Source organism: Falco peregrinus, chromosome 1 (genome assembly GCF_023634155.1).
Source record: "Falco peregrinus isolate bFalPer1 chromosome 1, bFalPer1.pri, whole genome shotgun sequence".
NCBI lineage: Eukaryota > Metazoa > Chordata > Aves > Falconiformes > Falconidae > Falco > Falco peregrinus.
The window spans coordinates 43,639,590-43,664,780 of record NC_073721.1 but is presented as its reverse complement, the minus strand read 5'-3'; the positions used below and the strand labels follow the sequence as shown (position 1 = coordinate 43,664,780).

Genomic DNA, 25,191 nt, shown 5'->3' with positions numbered 1-25,191 from the left:
CTGTTGGATGTTTCACCACTGTCATTTAATTGGATATTTAGCTTATTTGATGGATTTGAGGGCCCAGAGCTATTTTTCTCATTTAACTGACAGTGTGGGGGGACTACACGAGGAAGGGGAGGAAGGAAAGCAGCTTTGCGCATGCTGTTTCACACTCTCAGGTATGAACGAGGCTGAGGTGAGGTACAAAGTCTCGAAGAGCAAACTGAACATTGGTGGCCCATGACCACTGTGTGCTGCTGCTGATGGACAGACCAGTGAAACCATCCTGGTTTAGCATCTGAATCATATTTGTCTTCCCTATTTCACTGAAAGACAGAAAAAAAGGGTGAACAGAGAATTAAAAGAGAAATTTTCAAAAGCACCTCAGAGATGTAGGGGCACAAGTCACATTTCAAATCAATCTTTTATATCTGAGGGGTCTTTGAAAATCTTCTTAACAGTTTCTGCACTTTCTGGCCTCTGTGTCTTCTGAAGCCACCATTTTAATCAGTCTTAAGGCAAAAAAATCATTCATCTCTGCTCTCTGAGAAGCTCCCATTCCCAATTTCTGTTAAAACTCCATAAAATCACCAAACCCTAAAAACCATCAACACTATGTGCAATAGAAACTGTTTGCTGTTTGAAAATTAAAAAAAGCTGAGCTGTTTACAGACTCATAGGCTCTCTCTCATCCTCACTGAGGGACTTCAGCAACAAAACCAGAAAAGGGCTCACATAGTGATGGAGCAAAACCCTTTGTGTCTCTTTTTCAGAAAGAAGATCTCTGGATGTTTTCATTTCCCCCCTATTTCTTCCCACCCTCCTGACAACTCCATCGCTCTCTCTTCTCTTCTCTTCTCTTCTCTTCTCTTCTCTTCTCTTCTCTTCTCTTCTCTTCTCTTCTCTTCTCTTCTCTTCTCTTCTCTTCTCTTCTCTTCTCTTCTCTTCTCTTCTCTTCTCTTCTCTTCTCTTCTCTTCTCTCCCTTTTCTCCCTTTGTCTTTCACTGTTTTCCTCCCCCTTGCCCTTTGCTGAAAGCCCCACTCATTCAGTTACTTGTTGTCATCTCTCCTTGAAGCTACCACCACTGCTGCTCTGGTCAAGAGGTGTTATTTAAAACCCAGCAGCTCCCTAATGTTGTGCAAAGGCGTCATCAATCATGCCAGGAAAAGAAAGCGCGGCTCATGTGGGTTCAATTAGAGGCACAGTAGTGGGCAGAAGTGGAAGAATACTTAGAGGGGAGGGCACAGCTGTTCATTTTTAAGGAGAGGAAACTTCACACTTGAAGCATCGCTTGAAGAAGGAGCCGGCTGGGATCTTGGGCAGCAGGAAGGAGACATGAATTCTCCCAGGCTGTTAAAAGTCCCAAGGAACAAATCTTTCTGGCACCATATTTAACTTTGCATCATCTTCACTGTACTGCACACTGTATTTTTGGAGGCTCTTTTTTTTCCCTTTTTTTTTTTTTTTTTTCCTTCTTGCTTGCCCTCCCTCCTTGCGTAAGCCTCCTTTGGAAGGCAGGACATGAAGGGAAGCAGTTGCTGTGATGCCCGTCAGAGCAGCACAGAGTGCCCAAAGTGACAGCTAATAAACCAGAGGAGAAAGCCAAGTGCTTGGTACAGGCTGCTGTGAGCTGGGTGACCTTGTCAGATCAGACAGGTGAAACAGGCACGTGTCTGCTTAGGCTTCGGGTGGAAGATCTGCAAAGGCAGATGCAGATGCTGCCGCTAAGATCCAGTGCCAGGTCCGATGGCAGCACTGCTGAGGCTGTTGACTGGAAATACGCCCGAGGTGCAGCACGGTGCTGGGGAGAGATGGGCTCCTGCTCAGCAGGCTGGAGTCCTGTCCCAGGGCACTGCAACGATCCCACCTTCAGGTGGGATGTTGCAAGAGGGAGAAGCTGAAAGCTGGTGGGTGCCATCTGCCATCGTTTCTGTGGTAGGGCTGACCTCCGTGCTTTCTGTCAAAGCCACTAGTCTTTGTTTGCCTCCATTGCAGGGAACGGTCTCTGTTATGTTCTGCTGCAGAAACGCATGTGCTCCTATTGCTTGAAGTGATGACATGATAGACATGCTCTAAAATGTGCCATTATTATGTCTGACCTTGAAAACCTCAGCTTCCATCATACAAAGTGTGGAACAAATTACCGGGAAAAGCTGAGAATACAGGGTCTTGCCCACATGGGTGCAGATTCTCTGGGTGGGAATGGCCTTGCCAGTGTGCCAGGAAGAGGAAAAGCCATATGGGTCTGGAAGGAGGTGACTCTTCCAGATTTGGTTACTGTTTTTGTTGGGAAAGACCATGGGGAAAACCCTAGGGGATGAAAACATGGAGAGACTCTTTCTTTTTTTATTTTTTTTTATTCCCCCCCCCCCCCCCCCCCCCCCCCATCAAGGTCTAGAACAGGGGCAGAAATAAAGTGCAGTGGAGGTAGAGCTGTGATGAGGGATCCCTTCCTGGGAAAGATGACCCCAGGCACACTGCATTTCCAGCTGGCTGTAGTGTCCTGCAGCTTTCTGCTAGCAAAGACCACGGCTGCAGCTGAAATACTCTCACAAGTGTTGGGCTGGGCAAAACGTTCTTGCCCATTTTCTGTAAGGTGCTGTCATGCACAGATATTGCTTCTCTTTAAAACTGCGTGTTACATTCTGGATTCTGAATTTGCACTGTTTATTTGGTGTACATCAGAGGTAGATCTGATGTACAACCCTGTCATTAGAGAAACTCCCTTGTGCACCATGCTGTGTCTCAGCAGTCACTATCAGCAAGCAGGAGCAATCATTTATTCCTAAACTAGATCACACCACCATTAACAACTGAATTCTTGGAGGTGAATCTTCTATCACTGATAGATTTTCCCTGTGCTCAGCATGGATCCAACATCCAACAAGACACAGTGCAAGACCCATGTCTTTTCCATAACGTTTGGATAGCCCCTGACATCAATAGCTTGGTTTTATGTTTTAAGCTCCTGCTGTTCGAGGTGCCCAGCAGCCACGGTGCTGGAGTGTTATTTGATGATAGCATCAGTTAAGGGAAATGGAGGCTTTGCTGAATGCTGGAGCAGCCCAGTCCAGAGTGCAAATGTGGTGGTGATGCTGCTGTATGTATGTGTTATAAAGACATGGAAATATGCCGTATCATCCCTTCTCCTGTGGCCATCACACTGTAACTTCCTGGAAGCACATGCATCTTCAAGTCATCAACTGTCTACAGTATAGATATACCTTTTAATGGTGCAGATATTCTGTTAAGCCACAAAGGCAGAATAAATGGCCACTGGGGAGCAAAATGATTGAGAATGAGAACAGAGTGTCACTTCACCTGAGAGCTCCAAGAATCCCAGAATGTGCTACTCTGAATTTGTAGAAAAGACTTTTTTTTTTTTTTTCCATCAGCAGTGCTCCCTGTTTAAACAAACTCCATGGTCTAGAAAAGGGGTTTTGTGCCCACTTGGGAAGTGTCCAGTTTCTCAGCTCTGGGACTGCTTTTACCATTCTGAACGCAACCATATATCAAAGGGAGACAGGTCTGAACTTCTGTTGAAACCATTAGGGTGTTTTTGCAAAAAGGGAATCCAGGTCCCTTTGATGTGTGCTAGAAAAATTCCCCTTCCCTTTATAAACCCAGATCAATGGTCAGCAGTGCAAATCTCCTGTGAGCGTACCAGCCCTGAATAAAATATTCCCTGGAGGCAGAGGAGTGCTGCTGTATGGCTTGGTCAGATTCCTCGCCGCTATCTTCCCCTTCTCGTGTTTGGGTTTCTCACATTTCTTTTTCTTCTGTCCCTCTCTTTATTCTTTATTCTGGTATGGAGGGAAGACTCCTACTTTCAGATTCTTCACTTCCAGTTTGTAATATTTTTCCCTTTTTCATTAGAAAGTGGACATGTTGTTTATTCTGTTCTTTTTTGCCAACATCTGTTTGTCCTTCAGTCACCCAGTGAATTCTTCACCTTAGCTATGGATGGGCGGCTCCATTACCTACCCCCCCCCCCCCTTATTTTTTTTTTTCCCCTTTCCCTGGCACTTCAGGACTTGAATCTGCTCCATTGCTTGGACTGTTCCTCAAACCCATGGAAGTGTAGCTTCTGTGTGGCTATGATGGTAGAGTGACTTTAGGGAAGTCAGACTGTATTTGACCTCTCAAGTGCCAGGTGAACATACAGGGGGGACATGCTTGGCTCTGTCCATTGCAGACTCCTCCAGCAAAAAGTCTGTCCTCAGGCGTGCATGTCCCCAGCACCGGGACAGTGGGGCCCTGATTTCATTTGTAACCTTGGGGCACTGTGATGGTAAAGCCATTACAGCAGCTTTCCGTGTCTGAAGACAATGCTGACATGGCCCGGGCTACCTCCCGTGGTACCCCAGCCCTACGGGGACTGACACCTTGGGAGAGCCTCGGGTGGGAGTCCCAGATGGGTTCAGGTCAGGCTGGCTTTTCTTTCAGACCCAAGGATGAGTCCCACTGCTCAGCAGTGCATGGGCGTCCCCTTGGAGTGGCTGTGTCACAGAAAGGTGGCAGGATGGGGGACAGCTGGCAGCTCCCACAGCTCAGATTGCAGGCTCCTTTCTGATGGCAGGGCAGGGCAGTGGGCTTCCCGGTGGGCTCAGGGCGATGCAGGCAGGAGTCAGGTTGTTGGTAGTGCTCCACTCTTCACATTGAAGCACTTTGGTGTCTCACCCCAGAGGTGACAGAAATAGACGCTGGTTCTCTGACACTGTTTCTTGTGGGGCCTTGGTGGCTTTAGGAGCTGCTGTCCAAATGATGATGGTAGTGGTCAGGCCCAGTTTTGCTTAACTTGTGAGCCAAAATAAGGGCTGTTGTTGGGCTTGAAATGATGTTGATCTCTCCCTTGCCGGCTGTGGTGACTGTAGGCATGTATCTTTTTCCAGATGGAGGCCAGCATCACCATGACTTGCATGGATGGGAAGTGGAACAAGCAGGTGACCTGCGAGCCCGTGGACTGTGGCATCCCAGACCAGTACCATGTCTACCCTGCCACCTTCAACTGCAGTGAGGGGACCACCTTTGGCAAGAAATGCTCCTTCACGTGCCGCCCGCCCGCTCTTCTGAAAGGTATCAGAGGGTGTGCAGTGACCTGGGGATAGCTGCATGGCTAACACAGACTGCTCCTAGGAATATATGTTACTGGCGCTGGTTTTTAGAATTATTCATGATATTTTAAGTATGAAGAATTATGAGACTCTATGGGAAAGTTTATTTATATTAGAAGTTAAGTTCCTTTGCATCTGTCTATTACCTTCCTTTGACCTTTCCTTGATCACGGCCAACCAGGCAGTAACGACAGTGAATATTGCTTCCATGCAAACAAAACATGGAAAAGTCATGGGGATAAATCAAATTGAACTCTCTCATCTTCTTTCCCATGCCTTTTCTGTTTTCTGTGTCTCCCTTCTATGCCTTCTCCCTGTACTTGGAAAGGCAGAAGATGGAAATGTCCCGTGTCCCAGTGGCACAGTCCCCCATCACTGTTTTTCCTAATCCACCCATAACCTCTCCCCTTTTCCACACTCGTCTTGCTCTATCTCTGACCTTTCTCTCCTCTTCTTGTTTGGGACACTCTACTTTTTTTTTTTTTTTTTCTTAAAAATAACACATTCTGCTGCCTTTTTTCCTTTTCTCCCCCATGTTCTTCCCTGCTGCTTTTCTGCTAGTATCCCCATCATCTTAGCACCATCAACTCCTCTGCTTGCTGGCATATTACCCTTTTTGATCTGGTCCTCAGGAAACAAAAAAAGATATCATTGCTAATTTGAAGGAACATTAGAGCCAAATTAACTTGTCATCTTGCAAGTGGACAACTGCTGTTGTCAACTCAAGTACAAATGCTGTATAAGCTTTTTCTGTACACACGGTATCACCTTTTCTGCTAGGATTCAGTGCAGACCCCAGAAAAGGCTTGGGAAGTATTCTTCATTTTAGTGAAAGGATATGTTGATTTCTTTTATAACCAAATTTATAACTCCAATTTAGGAGGATAACTGCAAGCAGCAAACACACAGTGGAAGTTAAGACTTTAAGTTAAGACTCAAAAGGAAGGTTTTATCAAAGAACTCCCTATTTTTCTTCATATACTCAGAGGGTCATCTTCAACACGAGATGTTTTTTCATTGAAAGTGCCTGGAATTTTTTTGAGGGGGCGATGAAAATAGCGGTGCTCATTATTAGGACCAACAAGAGCTTCAGCTGATGACTCCGGCAGGGGCAGCTGGAGGGATGATAACCATCCCCCGTGGCGGGGGGGCAGCTGTGGTGCAGTATCACTTCACTTTTGCCCAGAAACTCTGTGAGCTGTGAGGTAAAGGCACCATTTGGTGTACAGCCACTGGTGATGACTAATAGATGTTGCCACTAAGCTTCTGGAGAGCAGCGTTCGAATGACTCATGCCTAATTCAATCACTGACGTCATGACAGCCACTGTTGGTCATGTCACAGCTTATCACTTTGCAGTGGCAAGTATGATATCACCGCGGCTGGTGTGCAGGGCTGTGGGTGAGTCAGAGCAGAGGAACAGGCTGGGGCACTGGAGCAGAGCTCCCCTCCCACTGCAATCCCACTGCAATCCCACTGCAATCCCTCTTGCAACCATCTGCAGCCGGCGAGGGGAGAGAAAGCCGAAAGCCGGGGCTGATTTACTGCAGCTTCTCTTATCTGTGCGGGTAGGGCAGGAGGGCTTTTCCACATACCTTCCTGAGCCCTCCAGAGCCTTTTGTTTTCTTCTTCTTTGAATTCCAGCCTCATGTCCCAGCTCTCTTCCTTCCCCCTCAGAGAGATGCCATTGCTTTGGGGTTAGGAGTTTGTCAGTATTATTTCGGATAACGCCGAAGTTGGCTTAGCGTTGAAAATATGCCTTGTGGGTTGAGAAGAGTTCCTGCAGCAATGCTCGGGGATTTCAATCGAGTATTAGGGATTTTTGAAGGGTTAGTGGCTCATAGCTGTGCTTTGTTTCTTAGGAAAAGCTTATGCCTTTTCAACATACAGTATAAAATAACAAAGAATGTAAAATACACTGAGACTAGGCTACTTTTAGCTTAACCTTCTGAAGTCAAGTAGGTCATAGCAGAGGCAAATAGATCTATTGTACCTTTTACCTTTGAGGTGCTGGCCAAGAAAGCTTCCTAAGGAAAATGAGTCTCTAATGAGTGTTATGAATCGTATTTATCACAGTAGTCCCCAAGGACTGAGAGTCCCCAGCTGAGAATGGCTCCTCATTGTGTTGGAGTAGTGAGTCTAAAACTAACAGATGCTGCTCCGAAAGGCTCAAAATTGAAATAAAAAGGACAAATTCAGGGAAGAGATATAACACAGAAGCAGAATGAAGAATGTAATGACAACAAACCCTCTGTTAATGCCATGACTTTGGAGAGGAGAGGGTGATGTATGAAGCAAGCTTCCTTTCAGAGAAGAACAAAATAAGGAAGAGAAATACAAAAGATTGCAAAGCCAGTGTGGTTTCCACTATGCTACAGCATTTCCTGAAATAAGCACTGTCTGCCTGTCACCTGAAAACAGAGTTCTTAATGATTTAATGGCATCATCTAGAAAGAGAAAATGCATAGGACATACACAGCTGAATTTGTCAAACCAACCGAGGTGGCTTTTGATATATTATGCGTGTAACTATATTTTGAAAAAAAAAAAAAAATATATAGTGCTGCTGAATGTTGTTGACTTTGCTCACTGTTCTTCTCAGGAAACAACAGCAACTTGACCTGCATGGAGGATGGGCTGTGGTCCTTTCCGGAGGCCCTGTGTGAGCTGATGTGTCGAGCACCCTCCATCGTCCCTAATGCAGATCTCCAGACTACTCGTTGCCGAGAAGATAAGCACAAAGTGGGCTCGTTTTGCAAGTACAAGTGCAAACCAGGTTACCATGTCCCTGGATCCTCCAGAAAAGCAAGAAAGTACGTGAAAGAGTAAAGCCATGTAGTCAGCATGATTCAGAGAGCCACGAGTTAAATGATTCTGGGAGAGGGATGGGCTGTTTAGAATATCAGGAATATCACTGAACAATTTCTTCACACAGATAGTTGTGCAGTTTCAAGGGGATTTAGGCACCTAGTTCACTTACGCTTCTTTGCAAATCCTAACCAGTGCTCAGAAAACAGACCTTACCTTAGAAATACCCCTTTGATATGCAGCCTGGGGAGTCCCCTTTGAAACTCTGTGGGAAAGGGTTAGTGCTATCATATACTCCTGACTCTGCACAAACCCACTTCAGACCAACCACAGCACAAAAATCTGGGAAGCAGAGTTTTTGAGAGATGTGTCCAAGGCCAAAAGAGGAGTTTAGGCTGGGCAACTCAATGTTGGCTTTGCAAATAATCATTATTTTTGCTCAGAGACTTCATGACGCAGATTCACAACTTGATCCCTAACTGCTAAAAGCTCAAGCACACCCATCCCCTTCAACCTGCTAGCAGAGCTCAGAGGCTTTAAAGGCTCTTAGCTGACTCAGCCACTCAATAAATGGTCTTTTTTTTTTCTGCACAAAAAGGCGAGCCTTTAAGATCCAGTGCACGCAAGACGGCACGTGGCTGCCAGGCGCTTGCGTGCCTGTTACCTGCGACCCTCCGCCTTCCAAGTTTCACGGGCTCTACCAGTGCTCAAACGGCTTCCAGTTCAACAGTGAGTGCCGGATCAAGTGTGAAGATGATGACAATCAGTCGGTGAGTCTCTCTTATCTAAATTATCTCAGCCCACACAATCATGCGTTTAGCATATGTTCCCTAAGGACCCTGATTTTAGAGGGGCCAAGTACCTTTGAGCTCTTCTGAGACCAGAGGCACAGAAATGGAGACGGGAAATACATAATTAGAGGGGGAGTGCTGCAAAGAGCCTGGAAATATTATTTTTATGATAGTAGTAATGCTGTTAACTATTACCTGTGGCCGTGACTGACTTACTGTTTCTGGACAGTAAGTGGCTGAAAAAATTGCCTCATTGGCTCTATGATGTACCTAGAAAATACCAAGTAATGAATGAAAGTAAATAGGATATGAGTTACCCTCACCCTGGTTGTTCATTCTGGTTTACCTTGCTTTCCTCTCCAATTCTTTTTCTCATTATCATTATGTCTATGTGTGCCATATGATAATTGAACTTTATAGGGATTGCCACTATTCAGGTGAACTGTCTCTAAACTGTCATGTTTCTCTGGCAGTGAAGTTGTCATTTGGCATCAGGGGTCAGATCCTCATCTGGCATAAATCAGCATGTTGCCTTTGACTTCCTAGGAGCTTTGTTCACTGACACGAGAAGGTCTGGCCTTTAATATCACGTTTGAAATGCTTAGTGTTCCTCGCCAGAGGTAATTATAGTTTGTGAGATCAGTGACTTCTCCCAGAAGTGCTGCTGCTGCTTAGTACACTTGGGAAGAGAAAGTGGGAGTTGTAGAAGCTGCTGCTACCACACGCACTGCAGAGAGCAGGGAGTGCCATGTCAAAGGCCTTTAACTTAATTCCACGTTCTGAGGACACATTAAAAAGAGACCAACCCTGCCCTAGGACCAGTGATCGGAAAGGCACCTCTGATACCTGCTCCAGATGTTAAAAGCCCATTGCTGCTCCTATTCCCTGCCAGGCTGGCCTGCCTCTTCACGGGGAAAACAGGCAGAGCCCTGGGGTTTTGCATCAAGGCACCTGGAAAAGTTCGACTTGTATAGCTTACATGAGGTTTTGAGCCTTGTGAAATGAGAGGTTGCGCATGTGGGTGCAGTTGGAGTGGGAGCTCTGGGATATGCCGTCAGTGGCTTTGTGCATCTACCACCAGCTCAGAATGGTCAGTGTGGCTGAAGACATGTCCTACTGCTGCCAGCGCAGGGAAACCAGGGCCACTGGGGTTATGAAAATGGTGTAACAGGCTTGTGTTTTGCTTTTAAATGAGCTGGATGTGAAGAGGAGCAAGCAGTGGAGTCAGGGTTACAGCAATAATGAAGTGAGCTCTGGAAAATGAGAGATACGGCTATGTCTCTGTTCACTGTAAGGAAAAGTGTAGTGACTGTTCAGCTGCGAAAGCACCTTGAGCAAAGGACATCTTGAGAAAGGGATTTGCAGAGAAAGGTATTTCCAGATATCCCAGAAAATAGACTACAGAAAAAGAGGGAGGACTCCTGGCACAAGCCAGAACCACTTGAGAGGTGTTAATTATTTAAGGATTAAACCCCACTAAGTCTCTCTCAGCTATATAAGGTGATAATGCACGTTGCATCCAAGCAAGAAACCCAGCAGGGATTTTCACAAGAGATTTTGCAGGTCAGGGAATGATGGACAGTATGTTACTATAGCAATGGATATCCTGGGATCTCTGAGTATGTTGCAGAAACTATACAATAGGACCCTCAAGCACAGCCAGCTCCAGGAACATAAATCAGGTTTCATGGCTCACCTTTAAAAAACATGCTTGAACCCTGGCATGCAAATTGCACTGGAAGTGCACCACGCTTGCTAAAACAGCAAATTGTGTTCAATTATCACTTAGTGATTTCTTCCTGAATTTGTCACCATGCTGAAAGATCATTACTCAGCTGTACATATGGCATCTCTTAATCACCAGGAACATAATGGTCATTTAAGCAGGTACCTCCCCTAGCACACAGAGCAAGGGTCTTCCATTTCTGAATATTGTGCACAAATCATATGAACAGTCAGATCTAAATTAATCAGTCTCTGCCAAACTGGCCCTTAGGTGAGAGTCACCAAGCTGGATCACACCCTGAGTCCATCTGGTCCATTATCTTTTCATATGATTTTCTTATTACTTCTGGCAATGGCCAGATGTCTAGAGAAGGGGAAGCAGGTCCCATGCAGTAGTCTGCCAATAAGACCACTTTGCATCTCACTAAATGTTGTGTTCATCAGCAACGCTGAGCAGAAAAGGCATTAGGACGTTAAGGACAAGACTGACACCAAAGGCTGCTCAGTCTTCCATGCCGGTACCAGGGGCCTGCGCAGATCCATGTGGGTTGTGGGGAAGAGCTCCTAAGAAAAGTTCAGCAGCCCTGCTGGGATTCCAGCATGGACAGCACACTAAAGGGCCCCCGAAGATACCCACCACAATCTCCAAGAGCAGGGTGGGCTGATTGCAGGAAACATGCTTGGCACATCAAACAGGCGAGGAGAAGCAGAGATCCTTCATGGTTCTCCCACCCAGCAAGGACCCCACGGGAGGTTTGGAGCCCAGCCACACCAGACGTCCTCCTGTTGAATGTCCCACATTACCCCATGGCAGTTAGGCTCACAGATCCTGCAGAACAGCTTGCGCAGAAATCCCCAATGCCACAAGGGTAGATCTGACAAAAGATTGCCTGTGCACTCCTTTGTTGTTTCTAAAGAGCATGATATTTCCCCTTGGACTTCGGTATTCATTCTTCAGTATCATACAGAGAATGTTTTCTATAAGAGAAATGTCATATTCTATTCCTTGCCCATTCCCACACCAGAGGATTTTTTTTTCTCCTTTCCACCTGCCTCTGCATGGCTGTCTCAGCCCCTTCGCTTGCTGTCATTCAAGGCAGCCAAGCTCTAAAGAGCACGTTCTGCCCTGCTAAGCATCCCTGCTTGTGTCCCGCTTTCCTTCCTCCTTCAGATGGCCATTGGGGATTCTTTCTGTTTTGAGACAAAGATGGTGCAACTAGTTAGAAAATGGGCAGAGGGGAAAGGTTGTCTGCATTCAACGTAATGTCTCAACAACAGCAAAGAAGGCAAATGGGGAGAATGCACCTTTATCACACCTGGAGTGGGTCTATATTAAGGCAGAGACCTGCAAGGCCCTTGTAAAGACATTGCGTTGCACAGAAGGGGCATGTATGTGTGTTTGTATGCAATGCAGGGTTTTTTTATTATTATTCTTTGGAAGAAAACTCCTCCTTGCCCCCAGGGCTGGCAGTCCCAACCTGGGGCTCTTCCAGCTCCAGCAGAACTTTGCTCCCAGCTCAGCTCTGCCCACTTCTCACTTCTCACCTTGGCCTTGCTGCTGGTTTTGTGACCATTCTCCTTATCTCCTTCTCTCATTCCCAGGGCCGTGGAAGCAACGTGATTCACTGCCGGAAGGATGGCACCTGGAGCGGCTCCTTTCATCTCTGCAGAGAAATGCAGGGCCAGTGCACACTGCCCACACAGCTCAACAGCCACCTGAAGCTGCAGTGTGCCGGCGGCTACGGCATAGGTCTGTGAGCACCAGTCCGGGTGCAGCTCAGAGGGGAGCAGCAAGACGGGAGGTGGGGATGAGGGTGGGAAAGAGAAGGGAGGAAGGAAGGAGCCTGCAGTCCTTGAAGTCACCTTCTCCTGTGGACCTCTTTGCCTGAGTGGGAGGCTGCTGCAGGAGGCTTTTCGGGGAACTGCTTTTAAGAAACATGAACCTTTGAGAGGCCAGGCATCATATAACATGCTCTGATTGCCTGCTCCTTGCAGCGCTTCCAGTTTCATCATGTCCCTTCTTGGCCAGCTGGTTTTAATGGGCAGCCAGCACACCAGACTACACCAGAGACACATCCAGTCCTCAAAACGCAGGGAGAGATTGTACCTGCGTTTGCTCTTACACCTTTGTAAGGTCCCCCTCCTTCAACCACACGCACACACGCACAGCCCAGAGGCTGAAAGTCAGGAAGCTGGCAGGGAAGCACAGCGCCAGGATAATTCAGGTCTCTCTAGAAAGAATATGAGATCAGCTGAGTTTCCCCTTTGGTATGATGGTTGTTTAGGAGCTGTTGTAACGGTATGGTTTTCCCCCTGGTCATTCCGCCAGGGGTGATGACTTCCTGTGCTCAGCCCCGCTTTGTATCACCCAGGCAGAGGGAGGGACAGACTGCACACTGAATTCTACACACTGTGTTGTATTTTCAGCCCCTGTTTTTGAGGTCTCCCTGCTCTAAGGGCTGCAACGGGAGCTGCACTGGCTGCAACCCTCACAGACCCACGAGGCCCCTTCCTGCAGCTCCAGCCCCTGCCAGCCCCCTCCTCCCTCCCCCTGTCCCTTTGAACTTGGAGACATTTCCTCGTTGCACGGCTCCCTCATTATATCGCAGCCATGCAAGGGACCACAAGCCTCCTTGTGTTCCCTCCCTGGGGAGGTGAACACAACCTGGATGAGATCACCACTCTGTAATGATGCCAATTACAGATCATATATCAAAACAAATCCGACCCACTCCTTTCCGTAAGTGTAAATAGCGTGGCAGAGCGCGGGAGAGCGAGTGGCGAGCAGACTGTGGCGACTCAATGTGGCGAGGCATTTTACCCTTGAGACGAGGTTACCTCCTGGGGCCGGCCAGGTTTTTGCAAGGAAAGAAGTACCGATTCCTGGTTTGGAGGGGAGCATCTCAGTACTGGAAGCAGGAGGGTCTGCAGCTGCCCACGCAGGGGACGCCTGCCAACCCTTAGTGCTTTCCCAGCCCTGCTGGGGCAGCTGTCAGCAGGTACCAATCCCAGATGCAAGATCTAGTGGGTTTGATCCTGGGATGGGACCACACAGCCATCAAGGAGGTGAACAATTAATGGGCTGGATCCTGCTTGGGAGCGTGGTTGTCACTGGAGAGAGAGGAATAGCTCAGTGAGGGCACAGCGGCCGTTGGCTTTTATCCTCAGCAGATGGAGACATACCACACACTTTGTTAGGCTCACCCAGCACCGCCTTTTGGGATCAGATTGTTGGGGTTTTCTTCTCTTCTTTGTGTTTTTGGAAGACTGATCGATGTCCTTCCAAGAAGGTGCTCCTCCCCTGCCACCCAGTTGCAATGGGGCTGGTGTCAGTGGGCCTAATCCAGTGGGTCCCTGGAGCCACTGCCACGTGTGCTGGGAAAGCAAAACAAACCCCAAGTTCTCCCCATCCTGCTGGCTCAACGTCCCAGGTCTGCTCTGCTCCTGCTGCCTCCTCCATGTGGGAGTACATGAGAAGGCAGAAGCAGGTGGGGAAAATAATAGCATCCAGTTGTGGTCACTATGAATCCCACACACCTTCGGTAATTCCTCAGACACCTAATCTGCCCTTCCAGGCTGAGGTGTGTGTTGAGCCAAAGGTTCAGCTCTCCAAACCAGTGCAGAGATTAATTCCTCCCCCAGCGCTGATTGGAGTGCAGAAATCCTAATGACATGTTTGCAGCAGCTGTGCCATTCAAGACTGATTTTCCAGGGGGGAAATGGTAATGGTCCAACGCACTAGGGCTTACGGTTGTGTCACCACAGGGCTCTGGGATATTGCTGCAGAGTATCGCAGCATGTTTTAATAAAGAAAGGACAGGATTCCCACTGGGCATGACAGTTAATCAGAGAAAAAGCAGGTTTATGTGTGAACAAAGCCATCATTACCTTTCTGCATACTTCTTATTGACTGTGGGACTTAGGTGATAGCTTGTCTGCAATATCATTAGGCTTGGTCACCCTCTGAAAGATTATTATTGAAGTTCTGTAAATGTGACAGATCAAACGGTAGGTTTTTGTCATGTCATAGGTGAGATGAGTTTGACAGCCTCTGCTTAATCAGTCCCATTGCTTGAAAGAGCAGTTGAAATAGGAAAACCTTCGTGTTTTCTTGATGATCTGAAAGCACAAAATCTGACCCCCTTCTTGGAGTTAATAGCCAGAGAAATACCTAGATATGCAGCTCATACAAAAAGACCCTGGAATATCTGCCACCCCCACGATCTCCTGCTGAGATGCAGGGTTGTACTCAGCATTTCATGTGTGTCTAGAAGATATGTGATAGTTATGGTTGACTGCTAATTGCAATTTAGGAAAAATGAGCCCTAATCCTGTCCTTCAGCTGGAAGGATGCTGAAAGGGTCAGAAGCTGCTTGCTTTATCCTTTAGCTTTATCCTCTCCCATGTTTTGTGCAGGCACGGAGTGTACCACCTCATGTCTGGATCACAGTCACGAGCCCATCCTCCTGCGTGTGAACGAGACTGTGCAAGACATCCAGCACTGGATGAACCCTCAAAGAGTGAAGGTCAGTGCCTGCCAGTTTCCCTCACTATATCCTGCTGCATGTTCAAGTGCGGTGAGTGAACAGCGCTGCCTGTGGTTCATGCGGGGAGGGGAATACACGGAGAATTCTGCCTTTTCAAAAAGAATGCCTGATGTTTGTTGTGTCTTTGTGTATTGTTCTGGTAATGCGGTGGCTTCCTCTCCAAGTTGCTTTCTCTCTGTGATTTCCCAGTGAAAGTCGGTTCAAGGTAAAGGTCCCAAATCGGTGCGCTCAGATCCACCCAGCACCTACAGTGGGTGTGATCTGGAAACAGGATTCACTACACAGGAAGGTGTGATGGACAGTGAGAGAAAGGGCACTGGCCAGGTTTTATTTTCTTCCTCCTGTTCAGTACTTTGCATTCTTTGGTGGCAGGGCTGGATTTTTCGGCACTGCTTTGGGATGACAAAAGCAGCTGATACAGAGGGTATTTCATTTCCCAAACCAGCAGAGCTGGCTGAGTCCTCCCCCCGCCCCTTCGCCCGCATGCAAGAGATGCCTGCTCAGCACAGCCCCTTCCAGAGGTCACCACTTCTTCCTCCTGCTTCTGCAAACACGCAGGCAGCATTAACTGCTCCTGGTGCTCTGTCCTGTGTGTCCTCCAACACCCGCCGGCATCTGTCTGCCCCGATGGGCACATGCACACCCATGCACAGCGCCCGGCACACATGCTCAGCCCTGCACATGCAGGCCACTTGCAGCAAAGAGCTGCTTGGTTTCATGCCTACACTTGGATACCAGCGGGACACGCTCATCTACCCCATTCTGAAAACCCTCGCGTCATCTACACAAATGTGCCCTCTTGCCTAGAAATGCGTGTAACCAGGTGCTTGTGCCTACGCAGTATTTCTGCAGGTGCAGATGTTTATCTGGACATGCTTAAGTGCATGTCGGAAGACGCTGGCACATCACGTGTCACCAGGGTGCAGGTTGCTGGTGGTGCTTGAGCAAACACTGTCAGCTTTTACATACTTGGCCCTGGCTTTGCAGCAGTCTGTTTTACACACTTGAACTCCATTTAGGAGGAGAACAAGCAGCCAGCATGTCCTGAGCAGCTTTGACAGTCTATTTGCTTCTCTACATGCCTAAATATGTACTCAAGGTTTGGGATTTTTGAAATCTAGCCTTGGCTGTGGATAGAGAGCCACTCCAAAAATCTCCACCACTTTGTACTTCCCTACTTCACACAGAGCAATAGAATAAATCCTGGAAAGGGGTGGGGAACCTAAATCCAGAGATTACAACAAGCTTGCAGTGTCCTTCCCAGCTTCCCATGTACTCCAGACACCGAGATTATATTACTGCTAAGCCTAGGCTTTGCCAAGTTTCTGGCATGGAACATAAAGAAAACCCCTATCTCTGTATTAGGGGCAATTTCTCACTGGCCCTTTCCCGAGTGCTAGACTTTAAAGTGGTTTTGTAATTCATGGTGAAATAAAGTGACAGCTTCCCTCCCGTTCTCTGCTGTGCTCCTTCGTTTATTGATGCGGGTACGCAGAGGGAGCTGTAACGAGTTTTATACCTGCAGGTCTCTGGAGGGCTCATTAGGCAGCAGGGAAAACATATAGTAGTAAAGGGATGAGGGGAGCGAAGGGTGGAGGAGAAATCATGTTTCCAAAAGTACTGTGGTAAATCGGACCTTTTTTGCCCTCATGGTGAGGATCTTGCAAGAGTTTTAGGCTGTGAGCAGATACAAGTTCAACCCCACAAACACTTTCTAATTAGAGGGTGAGATTTGGGCTTGAAAACTTGTGTTGGGCGATGGAGGGGAGCCTTTAGGAGATGAGTGGTGTGATGCTGAAACACGCTGGAGATTTTTTTGGTAGTTACAAAACATCCATTTTATTCAACTCTCCAGATAAAAGGACGTCGCCCATGGGGAGTGGTGCCTCGTGGGGTGCCACTGGGGGAAATGCTGCTGCTGGTGGGACTGGGGAGACCCTGGAGAGATGGGGCTGGGATGCCTAAAGGGAAGGTCCCCATGGCAATGTGCTCTGTATCATTAATAATACCTGTCTCTGTTTATGGTCAGTGGCAGCTTGCTGTTGTGCCATACAAGGAACAGGAGCAGCTGGTTGCATTTATGCAGCAAGTCTTTGTGGATCTCAGAAGGACTTGAATGATGCAAAGGAAACAGTTACTTAATTTCAGGCACAAGTAATGTACAAATGAGTGTAGTACGAGCAAATAAAGGCGGGACTGACCTGTGGAGCTTACCTTTGAGAGGACAGGCACAGATAAGACACAGGGAGAGCTGACAAGGAAAAAAAAAAAATATATATATATATATGTGTGTAGCTGTTCAAGCAATAGCTGTTATGGAAGCAAAGTGGCAAGAAGGAACCATCCCTTCTCTGGGGGTTGTTTAGAGTAGAGCTGTACAAATCACTTGATTTTTCGGTTCACTCAAAGTTCTGTCAAATTAAAAAAAAAATGTTTTCCCCTAATCAAAGCGACTCTTTTGTTGTTGTGATTTTTGGTGAACCAAAAAAATTGGAGAAAAAAACATGCTGGTTTGATCATAACGTAACATTTCATTTCCAAGGATTTTTTTTAAACTTTTTGTTTAATGCAAATGAAGAACTAGAAATTAAATGTCCTCTCAAAGGAACAACAACAGATATTTAATTTCAAGCAATGTGTAAATATTACTGTGTTTTTCAGAATTGGTTTAGGCTGAGTTGTTTTGTTGGGTCTGAAACAGTTTGCCGAAATCAGTGTAAGTTGGCAGTGTCTTCCAAATTGGTATTTTCAGCGGGGGCGGGGGGAAGGGAAACCAAACTGAAATCTTCTGTGCATCTGCTGTTCTGCAGTGGGCCGTGTTTGGAGCAACCATTGCTGCTCCTCTGATTTCCCACTTACTGTGCGTGCACAACGGGCAGCGAGCTGTTGAAGACACCTATAGATAGAGCTGCCAAGTTCGACTATGCAGGCAGTGGAGAGAAAAAAGTGAAACATCCCAGAAAGACAGCTTGACAGCTCTTTCTCATTGACTGCAGAGAAACAGGACAGACACCTAATTTCTTAGGTTGTCTGAATTTTGGGTTCTTGCCTTTGTGCTGAGCAGGAACAGGCCAAACACTGTGCAAGTGTGTGCATGCCTGGGGTAGCCTTCGAAGGGTTGGTGTGCCCGACTCTGCCTACCAGCGGGGCTGAGTGTGGCTATGCCCCCCCCGCATGCCTGGGACACTGCCCGACTGCTGGCGATGTGCTTTGCCATATGCACCGCAAGCCCTGGGATTTTGGATGTCCAGAAGTCATTAATGGGGATTCTCCTTAAATACTCCTGGATTCATTTTAGCTTTGCAGCTTCTCTCTTTCCTTCCCCTCTCCCCTTTCTGGGAGTGTTGGGCTCATTTTTCAGACAGGGAAACTGAGTCACAGAGCGGTGAGATGACTTCTTGTGGTGCAGTAGCTCAGCACCCTGGCAGGCAGGAGTTCCCACCCCGTCTGTAGCTACAGGAGGAAACAGCCACCAAGCCCAGTGTCTTTCCTCTCTCGGCAGCAGTGGCCAATCCCCTCACCACCACCACATTAAGCCCATGGTTAATTGTTTTGTTCTTTTAGTGCCTGAGGAGTGAGTTAGCTGAGACCAGTAGATGCCAGTCCCTGGGCTTTAGCCCTGGGGGACACTTGACCCGTCTAAGGTGGAGGAGAGCTCTCCACTGGCCTCTCTTGGGGAAACTTAATCCCCTCTGCAGCCTGCAAATGGTTGACATCATTGTGTTAGTTCCACCATGGGAGGGAAGTGCTGTGACCGGAGGCACTAGGTCTTCCCTCACAAGGAGAAAATGACAGCTGGATTTGCTTTCTTGGCTCTTTGTTACCTACTGTGGGAGCGCATCCCAGCTTCCTCTCCGTTCGCAGCAGATGGAGTCACAGCCACCAAACCGCAGATGTGGCTGGATGGCGTTTCTGAGATGGGGACAGGACCAAAGTCAATACACCCAGCTGCACAGCGTGGCCCACACGGGAGGGCAGCTGTGCTGCAGAAGCCAATGCACAAGGGGAGGTGGGACCATGAGGGCAGCATATGTCACCACAGCGGCTTGGAGCACGTGGCAGCACGGGGCAGGGTTGGGGCTTGCAGAGGCAGCAGCCGGATGGGCTTTATCTGCCATGCACCGCCTGGCACGTGTTGCATGTAGTCCTTCCATCCACCTCCTACTGCATCCCTTGTTGGCCCTGTGAGTCCACCTTCCTTTCTGTGGGCACTGATGCCATCAGACCCTGGTCATGCCTGCAGTAGTGCTGCCTATACCCTTCCTTGCTTGCTTTTTACACATTTGTTTATCTCAGTTGCCCCATGCAGCACCCCATGGCACCTATGTGCGTGTTTGCAGGGATGATGCCCAGCAACCCAAATCATCTCTGATTTCTCAGTCTTCCAGTTCAGTCTCTCCCTCTACCCACATCCCCCCTCCCATCCCATTGCACCACATATACCACAGCAGCAGCCTGAGGGTACAAGCAGGCTGGGCTGTGGGAATCTGGGGCTTGAAAAACCAGCAAGAGGAGCCAGGACCATGGCTGGGGGCCCTTCCCTGAGCACACCCCGCTTCCAGCTCCATGAATGTTAGCAAGATTGAATCCAGCTGGAGCACCTCTAATGGTCTCCACTAGCAAAATATCACCCAAGGAGAGGGCAAAGTAACTGGGACTAAGCTGTGGGCAGGTACCACTCCAGAGCAATGGGAATGTCCCACTGACCCAGTGATTAATCTAGCACAAGGTCAGCGGGCTTTCCTACACTATGGAAAGCGACTCAGGGCTGCACTCCCTTTCCCTGGAGGATGTCCAGCCCTGGGGATTGAGGATGACCCTAAGTGAGAGCTCCAACCAGAGTGTTGTCCAAGCAGAGCCTTCACCTTCCATCCATTCCTCTAAGGGAGGGTGCTGGAGTTTTAATACTGGGAGGTCAGGAAAGTAGTCGGCACATCTTCTGCAAGGGATTGCTCTCACTTGGAAACCTCCTTTCTTAGGAGCCTGTTATGGGGCTCTTTGGCTCCTTTTGTAAGCTCCACATGCCATGCTCACACACATTCACTCATATCGAGAGGTTTTGTAAATATTGGTGCTTCTTACCAGGGGAATGTGAGACGCTCTTTGTAAGTGCACTTCTACTCATTGTCTGGCTGGCCTTGGATACAGGAGGCAAATGCCTGGGGTTTTCTGCTTTGCTTTAATCCTTGGGTTCAAATGCTCTTGAACTGCTTCCTTTACTCTCCCCCTCCCAGTCTGTTGACTGGCCTTGTTTATTTTGAAACCTAGAAAAGTTTCCTTTCTTCTTCCTCTGAAGTGCAATAAACAGAAGGGGGTGGGGGGAATTATCTCACCATTTGTGGCAGGCAACAGCCTGGAAATCTCCAGCTGCCTGTCAAGAGCACACTGGGGGAATGTCTGACACTGCAGGGCCCCGGCACCTTGCAGCCTCCCTCCCGGGGATAAACAACGTCCTCCCCCCTCGCCCAGCCGCTCCCCCGCTCACACAGACGGGCCCTGTTGCGAGGCAGGTGGGGCAAGCCGGGCTTGACTAATAGCGGAAAATCCGAGAGCATCGGAAAGATAAACAGCCCAAGTCAGATAGTATAAAAGTCCTTTTTCTAGCACACGCCAGGTAAGCCTCAAATGACAGAAACTGTAAAAACAGGCTGAGGTTCCCCTGCAGATGGATTAAATTAGCCCTCAAATAAACAGGGGAAGGGATGGCTTGTGCGTCAGGTCTTCCCAAATGTTAATCCCTTCCTTCCCCAGGCCTCCATCCAACCCTGACCCCTGTCTTTGGGTGAGTGCCTATGTGTTCATTTCGCCCAGCTGGACATTGTAGTGCTCCATCCATGGGCGATAACCCAAAATGACTATTGTGCCTGATGTCCTGGTGAAGGATGGGAGTCCGAGCTCCTAGACCTCCATGGTATTGAACCACCATCTCCACTGACCGGCCAAACTTTTCATCCACTCCTAAAATCTAAGCTTCCACATGTACAGGTAAACAGTGGCTGCCCTGCGTGTGTCATCGTTGAGTAGGCTGGTCATCATTTTTGCCCAAAACTAAGGCAAAATCTAGAAAATCTATAAACAGAGTTGGTACAGATATTATTGAAAAGCTCATAAAATGCAGCAGATGATGCTGGGTTATAGCGAAGGTATGTAGTGGGAGGTGCTTTTATTTAAGATGGTGCCAAAAATGTATCTGAAAGTCCACCTTTAGCTGTTTGCATCTTCTAGAAGTACAGGTACAACGAGTAGTGAAAGAGAGCAATGCTTTGCAGCACCAAAGAAATCCCTAAATGGATTCCTAAAATGTCTCCCCCCTACCCAAAAGCAAGAGAGTGGACCTGTGCCTTTGCCTTTCCCTGCCACGTTCCCCCACCATGAGTGAAATATTGGACATGACATTTTAGGAGAACCTTAAATATTATTTTAATCTCAAATGTTCTGTTATTGCAAGTGTCAAGTCCAACACTTCTTGTAAATACCTGGAGGACAGCCAGGTCCTGAGAACACAAGAGGTGTTAGGAACTGAACTTCATTGGTTAAGTACAGGAGAGCCATAGGAGCCAGCATGCTGACTTTCTGTACACTGATTTCTTTGTCTTAACCTGTTGGTTTTTGGTTGGTGTTTTTTTTTTTTTTTTTCTTTCCTCCAGAGCGTTGTCTGCACGGCGGGACTCAAGTGGTACCCTCACCCTTCCCTGATTCATTGTGTCAAAGGCTGTGAGGTGAGCGCTCGCATTAGCTCCGGTGGTCCGTGCTTGCTCTCCTAAATGTTATGGTAACAGTCACTGCAGTCATGTAGGCTGTAAATGCTGTTTTCCAAGTGGGGCAAACAGACTTTTGCCCTCACGATCCTGTCTACCAGGCTGTGATCACTTGCATCAGTTCTTACACTCAGTGGTGAAGTTGGTGGTTTTCCTAGAGCTGATGGTTGAGTGATACTCACAGGACTGAAAGATCAAGTAGCTCAACAACATTGGTGGCCCGTCAGCGTTTCTGAGGATCTGGGAATTTCTGGGCAGCTGCAAATACCTTCAGTTGTTTTTCCTTGATTTTGACGTCTTATTAGAGGGCTAATTCTTTCCAAGGCCAGGTAGGTTTTGGGCATTGGAGTGTGCAGGTAAACTCTAAGAAGGCCAGAGGCAGGAATGATACTACCGGGTGAACAGCACAGCTGGACAGTGAGCAAATCACACATCCCTCCACTGTGCACTTCCATCAGAACTAGAAAAAAAATCAGAAAAGTGCAGTGACATTTCAGCTGTGATATTTTTTACAGTCTTGTATATTATTTGAAAACAGCAACTACTTTGAAGGATGTTGTTTCTGCTGGCAACAGTGTTTGAAAAGTCTGAAAAGTCTGAAGATGCTTCCAGTGGTTAAACGGGGCAGGAGATCTCTGGGTCATGGTGCTCATGCAGTTTCCTTCCATGCCTTGAGTATCTTACTCATGTCAAGGAGTCAATCCTTGTGGTACCTCTGTAAGGCTGAGAAGCTTCATGGCCATTTTAAAAATGGGGTAGCTCACAGGCAGAGGGATAGATGGCTGCTTTGGTTACATGGACAGGCGGTGGAAGAGCTGTGTCTCGACCCCACATCTCCTGCACTGGTTGTGCTCTCAGCAACCCAGTCTTACAAGCGCATTGAAGCTATTTGCCTGAAGAGGCAGAACATGGCACAGAAATCCCAAATCTGACACGGAACTCTAGACCACATTGCTGTGCGACATGATTTGTCTTCAAGTAAAAGACAGGTTTCCTTCGCATACAAATGTTGGGCCCAAGAGGGTAATAACTCTTCAACAATGTAATAGTTTCTGTCTAGTTGTTTCCTAAATGAAAAGCATTCTGCTGTCAGTGCTTTGAATGTCATAAGCCATCTCACGCATTGCAGTCATGCAGGCTGGCTAGGCGCCCCTATTCTCCAAAGAGCTAAAATAACATCCAGCAACCATTAAGAAATGCCATTCAGGTGCTGATGCACCATTGGGTATCCATTCTCCTGCTGTTTAAGGATAGTTGTTACTGAGGCAAACTTTGCAATGATGTAATAATTTACCAGAAGCCATTATTACTGACATGCTTTTTCTCAGCATTTTCTTCCCTTCCATCACTGTTAATTGCCAGACCCCTCTGCATCAATAGGAACTTTCTTCTTTTCATCATTCATCCAGCAGTGTCACCGCATCGCAATCTATCATCTTGGAAGGCTTTGCCCAGACAATTGATAATGGCCTGTAGCATCATTTTTAGAGCATGATTCTTCCAGGATCCACGAATGGGCCAGAGCTTGTTCTCTGGCATTAAGGTTTCAGAAGAAATGCCATCTTCACCAAGCCTTTTCACACGACTAGGGAAACGGGGATTAATAAGCAAGTAAGTCAATATTACTGGGCCATTAAGCTGACACAACCCCTCATGTATTACTATCCCTAGAATTAGGGAGGGTTCCCAAAAGAGGGCTGTAAGCAGGGCGTTATTTCACCCCGGGTGAGCGCGGTGGCACCAGCGTGGTGCTGCAATGTGATTTTTTGTCGCTCCCTAGTGGCAGGAACAGAGGTCTCCTAGTCAGCCCCGTACTCCGCCGCAGCTACCGTAGGTGTTTCAGTGGGAAAATAGTCCCTCTGGACTACCTGCATAGTCCTCCAAAAACACAGGAGCACTAAGATATGCATGAAGGCCTATAGAGACCTCACCCTCCACAGCCAGGCCTCTAAGGTCTCCCAGATGAGGATTTTGGTACCAAAGCAGAACAGATGCTCATTGTCCCGTTCTTCTCCTCCAAAGGACTGATTTGCCTACTCTGCCAGTGCTAATGAAAGGCAAACTCTCCTACAGGTTTCTTCTACTGATTTTCCAGTATTCATAGGTGTAGGTTACAGGCATAGGCATGAAAATTTAAGTCAAGCCTTTCCTGACCAGCAGACACAGCCAGGCAATACAAGGGAAACGTGGAGAAGGCTACAAGATGTCCTGGGAGGCTGGGCAAAGTTCACGTTTTTGAATATGACCAGGTTGGCATAAAAATACCTCTTCTTCTACTATATAAATCATTTCTTCTTAACTCTTAGCATATTCATTAATCGAATTGGAAGGGAGTTTGCAAGTCAAAGTCTTCGCCTATATGAATAAGTCATTCTCTGTGGAAGTCAGTGGAGCTAAGCCAGTTTACAGGGATAGGCGCCTCACCCTGTAACTCTGATTTCCTTGTCAGCATTTGTGGTATTTGCATGTAGCTAAACGAGTGAACACGATGAGTCAGTCACCTCCTAGTAGTCCTACTGTGGTGTGATATTGCCATCACTGCCTGCCTTTCCTGCACCCTGATAGAAATAGGTAAATTTGCAAAACACCAGCAGTAAAAGCGTGTATTTGCACCACTCCATAGGGTCCATTTCAATACTGATGAGCATGGCCAAGGGTCTGCCTGGGGAGAGCACATCAAGCTCTTACGGCTGATTCTTCAGGTATCTATCATCAGGGAGACTCTGGTACTGCAATTGCTGCAAAATCCTCCCAGGAAACATCCACAAACCTCTCCACCCTCACTTCAATGATGCTTTCTTGTAAGAAAGTCCCCAGCGTGTTTTTCTCAGTGCAGAACAAATGAATTTTCCAAAGAGCAGATAAAATGGGAATGGCTCCATGAGCCCATGTGTGTAAGAAGTGTTACAGAGATATGATTCTGCTCTCTGCTGAACATCCATTTTTCTGAGCTTTCATTGCTGCCTGGGATTCTCATACTGGGCACGGATCTTTTTTAGCATCAAGCACAGTTTTCACTTCCAAGAAAGAATTCTCTATTTGCTGACCAAGAGGGTTCCAATATGCAATGAAAAAACAGACATCAAGTCTTTTCTTCAGTTTCGTGATTATTATTCAGGTCCTGTGCAGCACATAGACTAGTGACCACATTTTCTTTTTCAAGGTGATTTATGAATTTCACTTAATAGCTTTCCACAACATCCCTCTGAATAATTGCCATTATCCCAGCTCTGAGCTGTGGAGTGGAGGAAGATTATGTGCCATAGCCAAGGTCACGTGCAGTCACTGGTGGTCGGAGAACAAGAGCATGTGGTCCCTGTGCTGAGCTCAGACCACTTCCATTTCTCTTTGTGGTATGTTTTGTGCCCTCATTGCTGACACATGTTGCATAGTTTGGAGAACCGTGGTGGAAAGTACAGCTATTAAAAGCAAGCCAGTTTTGCTGCTATACATAACCTTCTTCTTA

The 25,191-nt window shown here is 47.4% G+C and overlaps 1 protein-coding gene across 1 annotated transcript in view; it reads left to right on the top strand.

Moving 5' to 3' along the window:
- PAPPA (pappalysin 1) overlaps window positions 1-25,191 on the top strand; it is a 184,459-nt gene that overhangs the window by 140,690 nt on the left and 18,578 nt on the right. The window contains exons 15-20 of the mRNA XM_005231279.3: window positions 4,876-5,059; window positions 7,699-7,909; window positions 8,503-8,674; window positions 12,023-12,170; window positions 14,837-14,946; window positions 21,615-21,686. Of these exons, the coding sequence (XP_005231336.1) occupies window positions 4,876-5,059; window positions 7,699-7,909; window positions 8,503-8,674; window positions 12,023-12,170; window positions 14,837-14,946; window positions 21,615-21,686 (897 nt within the window). The remainder of the gene's footprint in view (window positions 1-4,875; window positions 5,060-7,698; window positions 7,910-8,502; window positions 8,675-12,022; window positions 12,171-14,836; window positions 14,947-21,614; window positions 21,687-25,191) is intronic.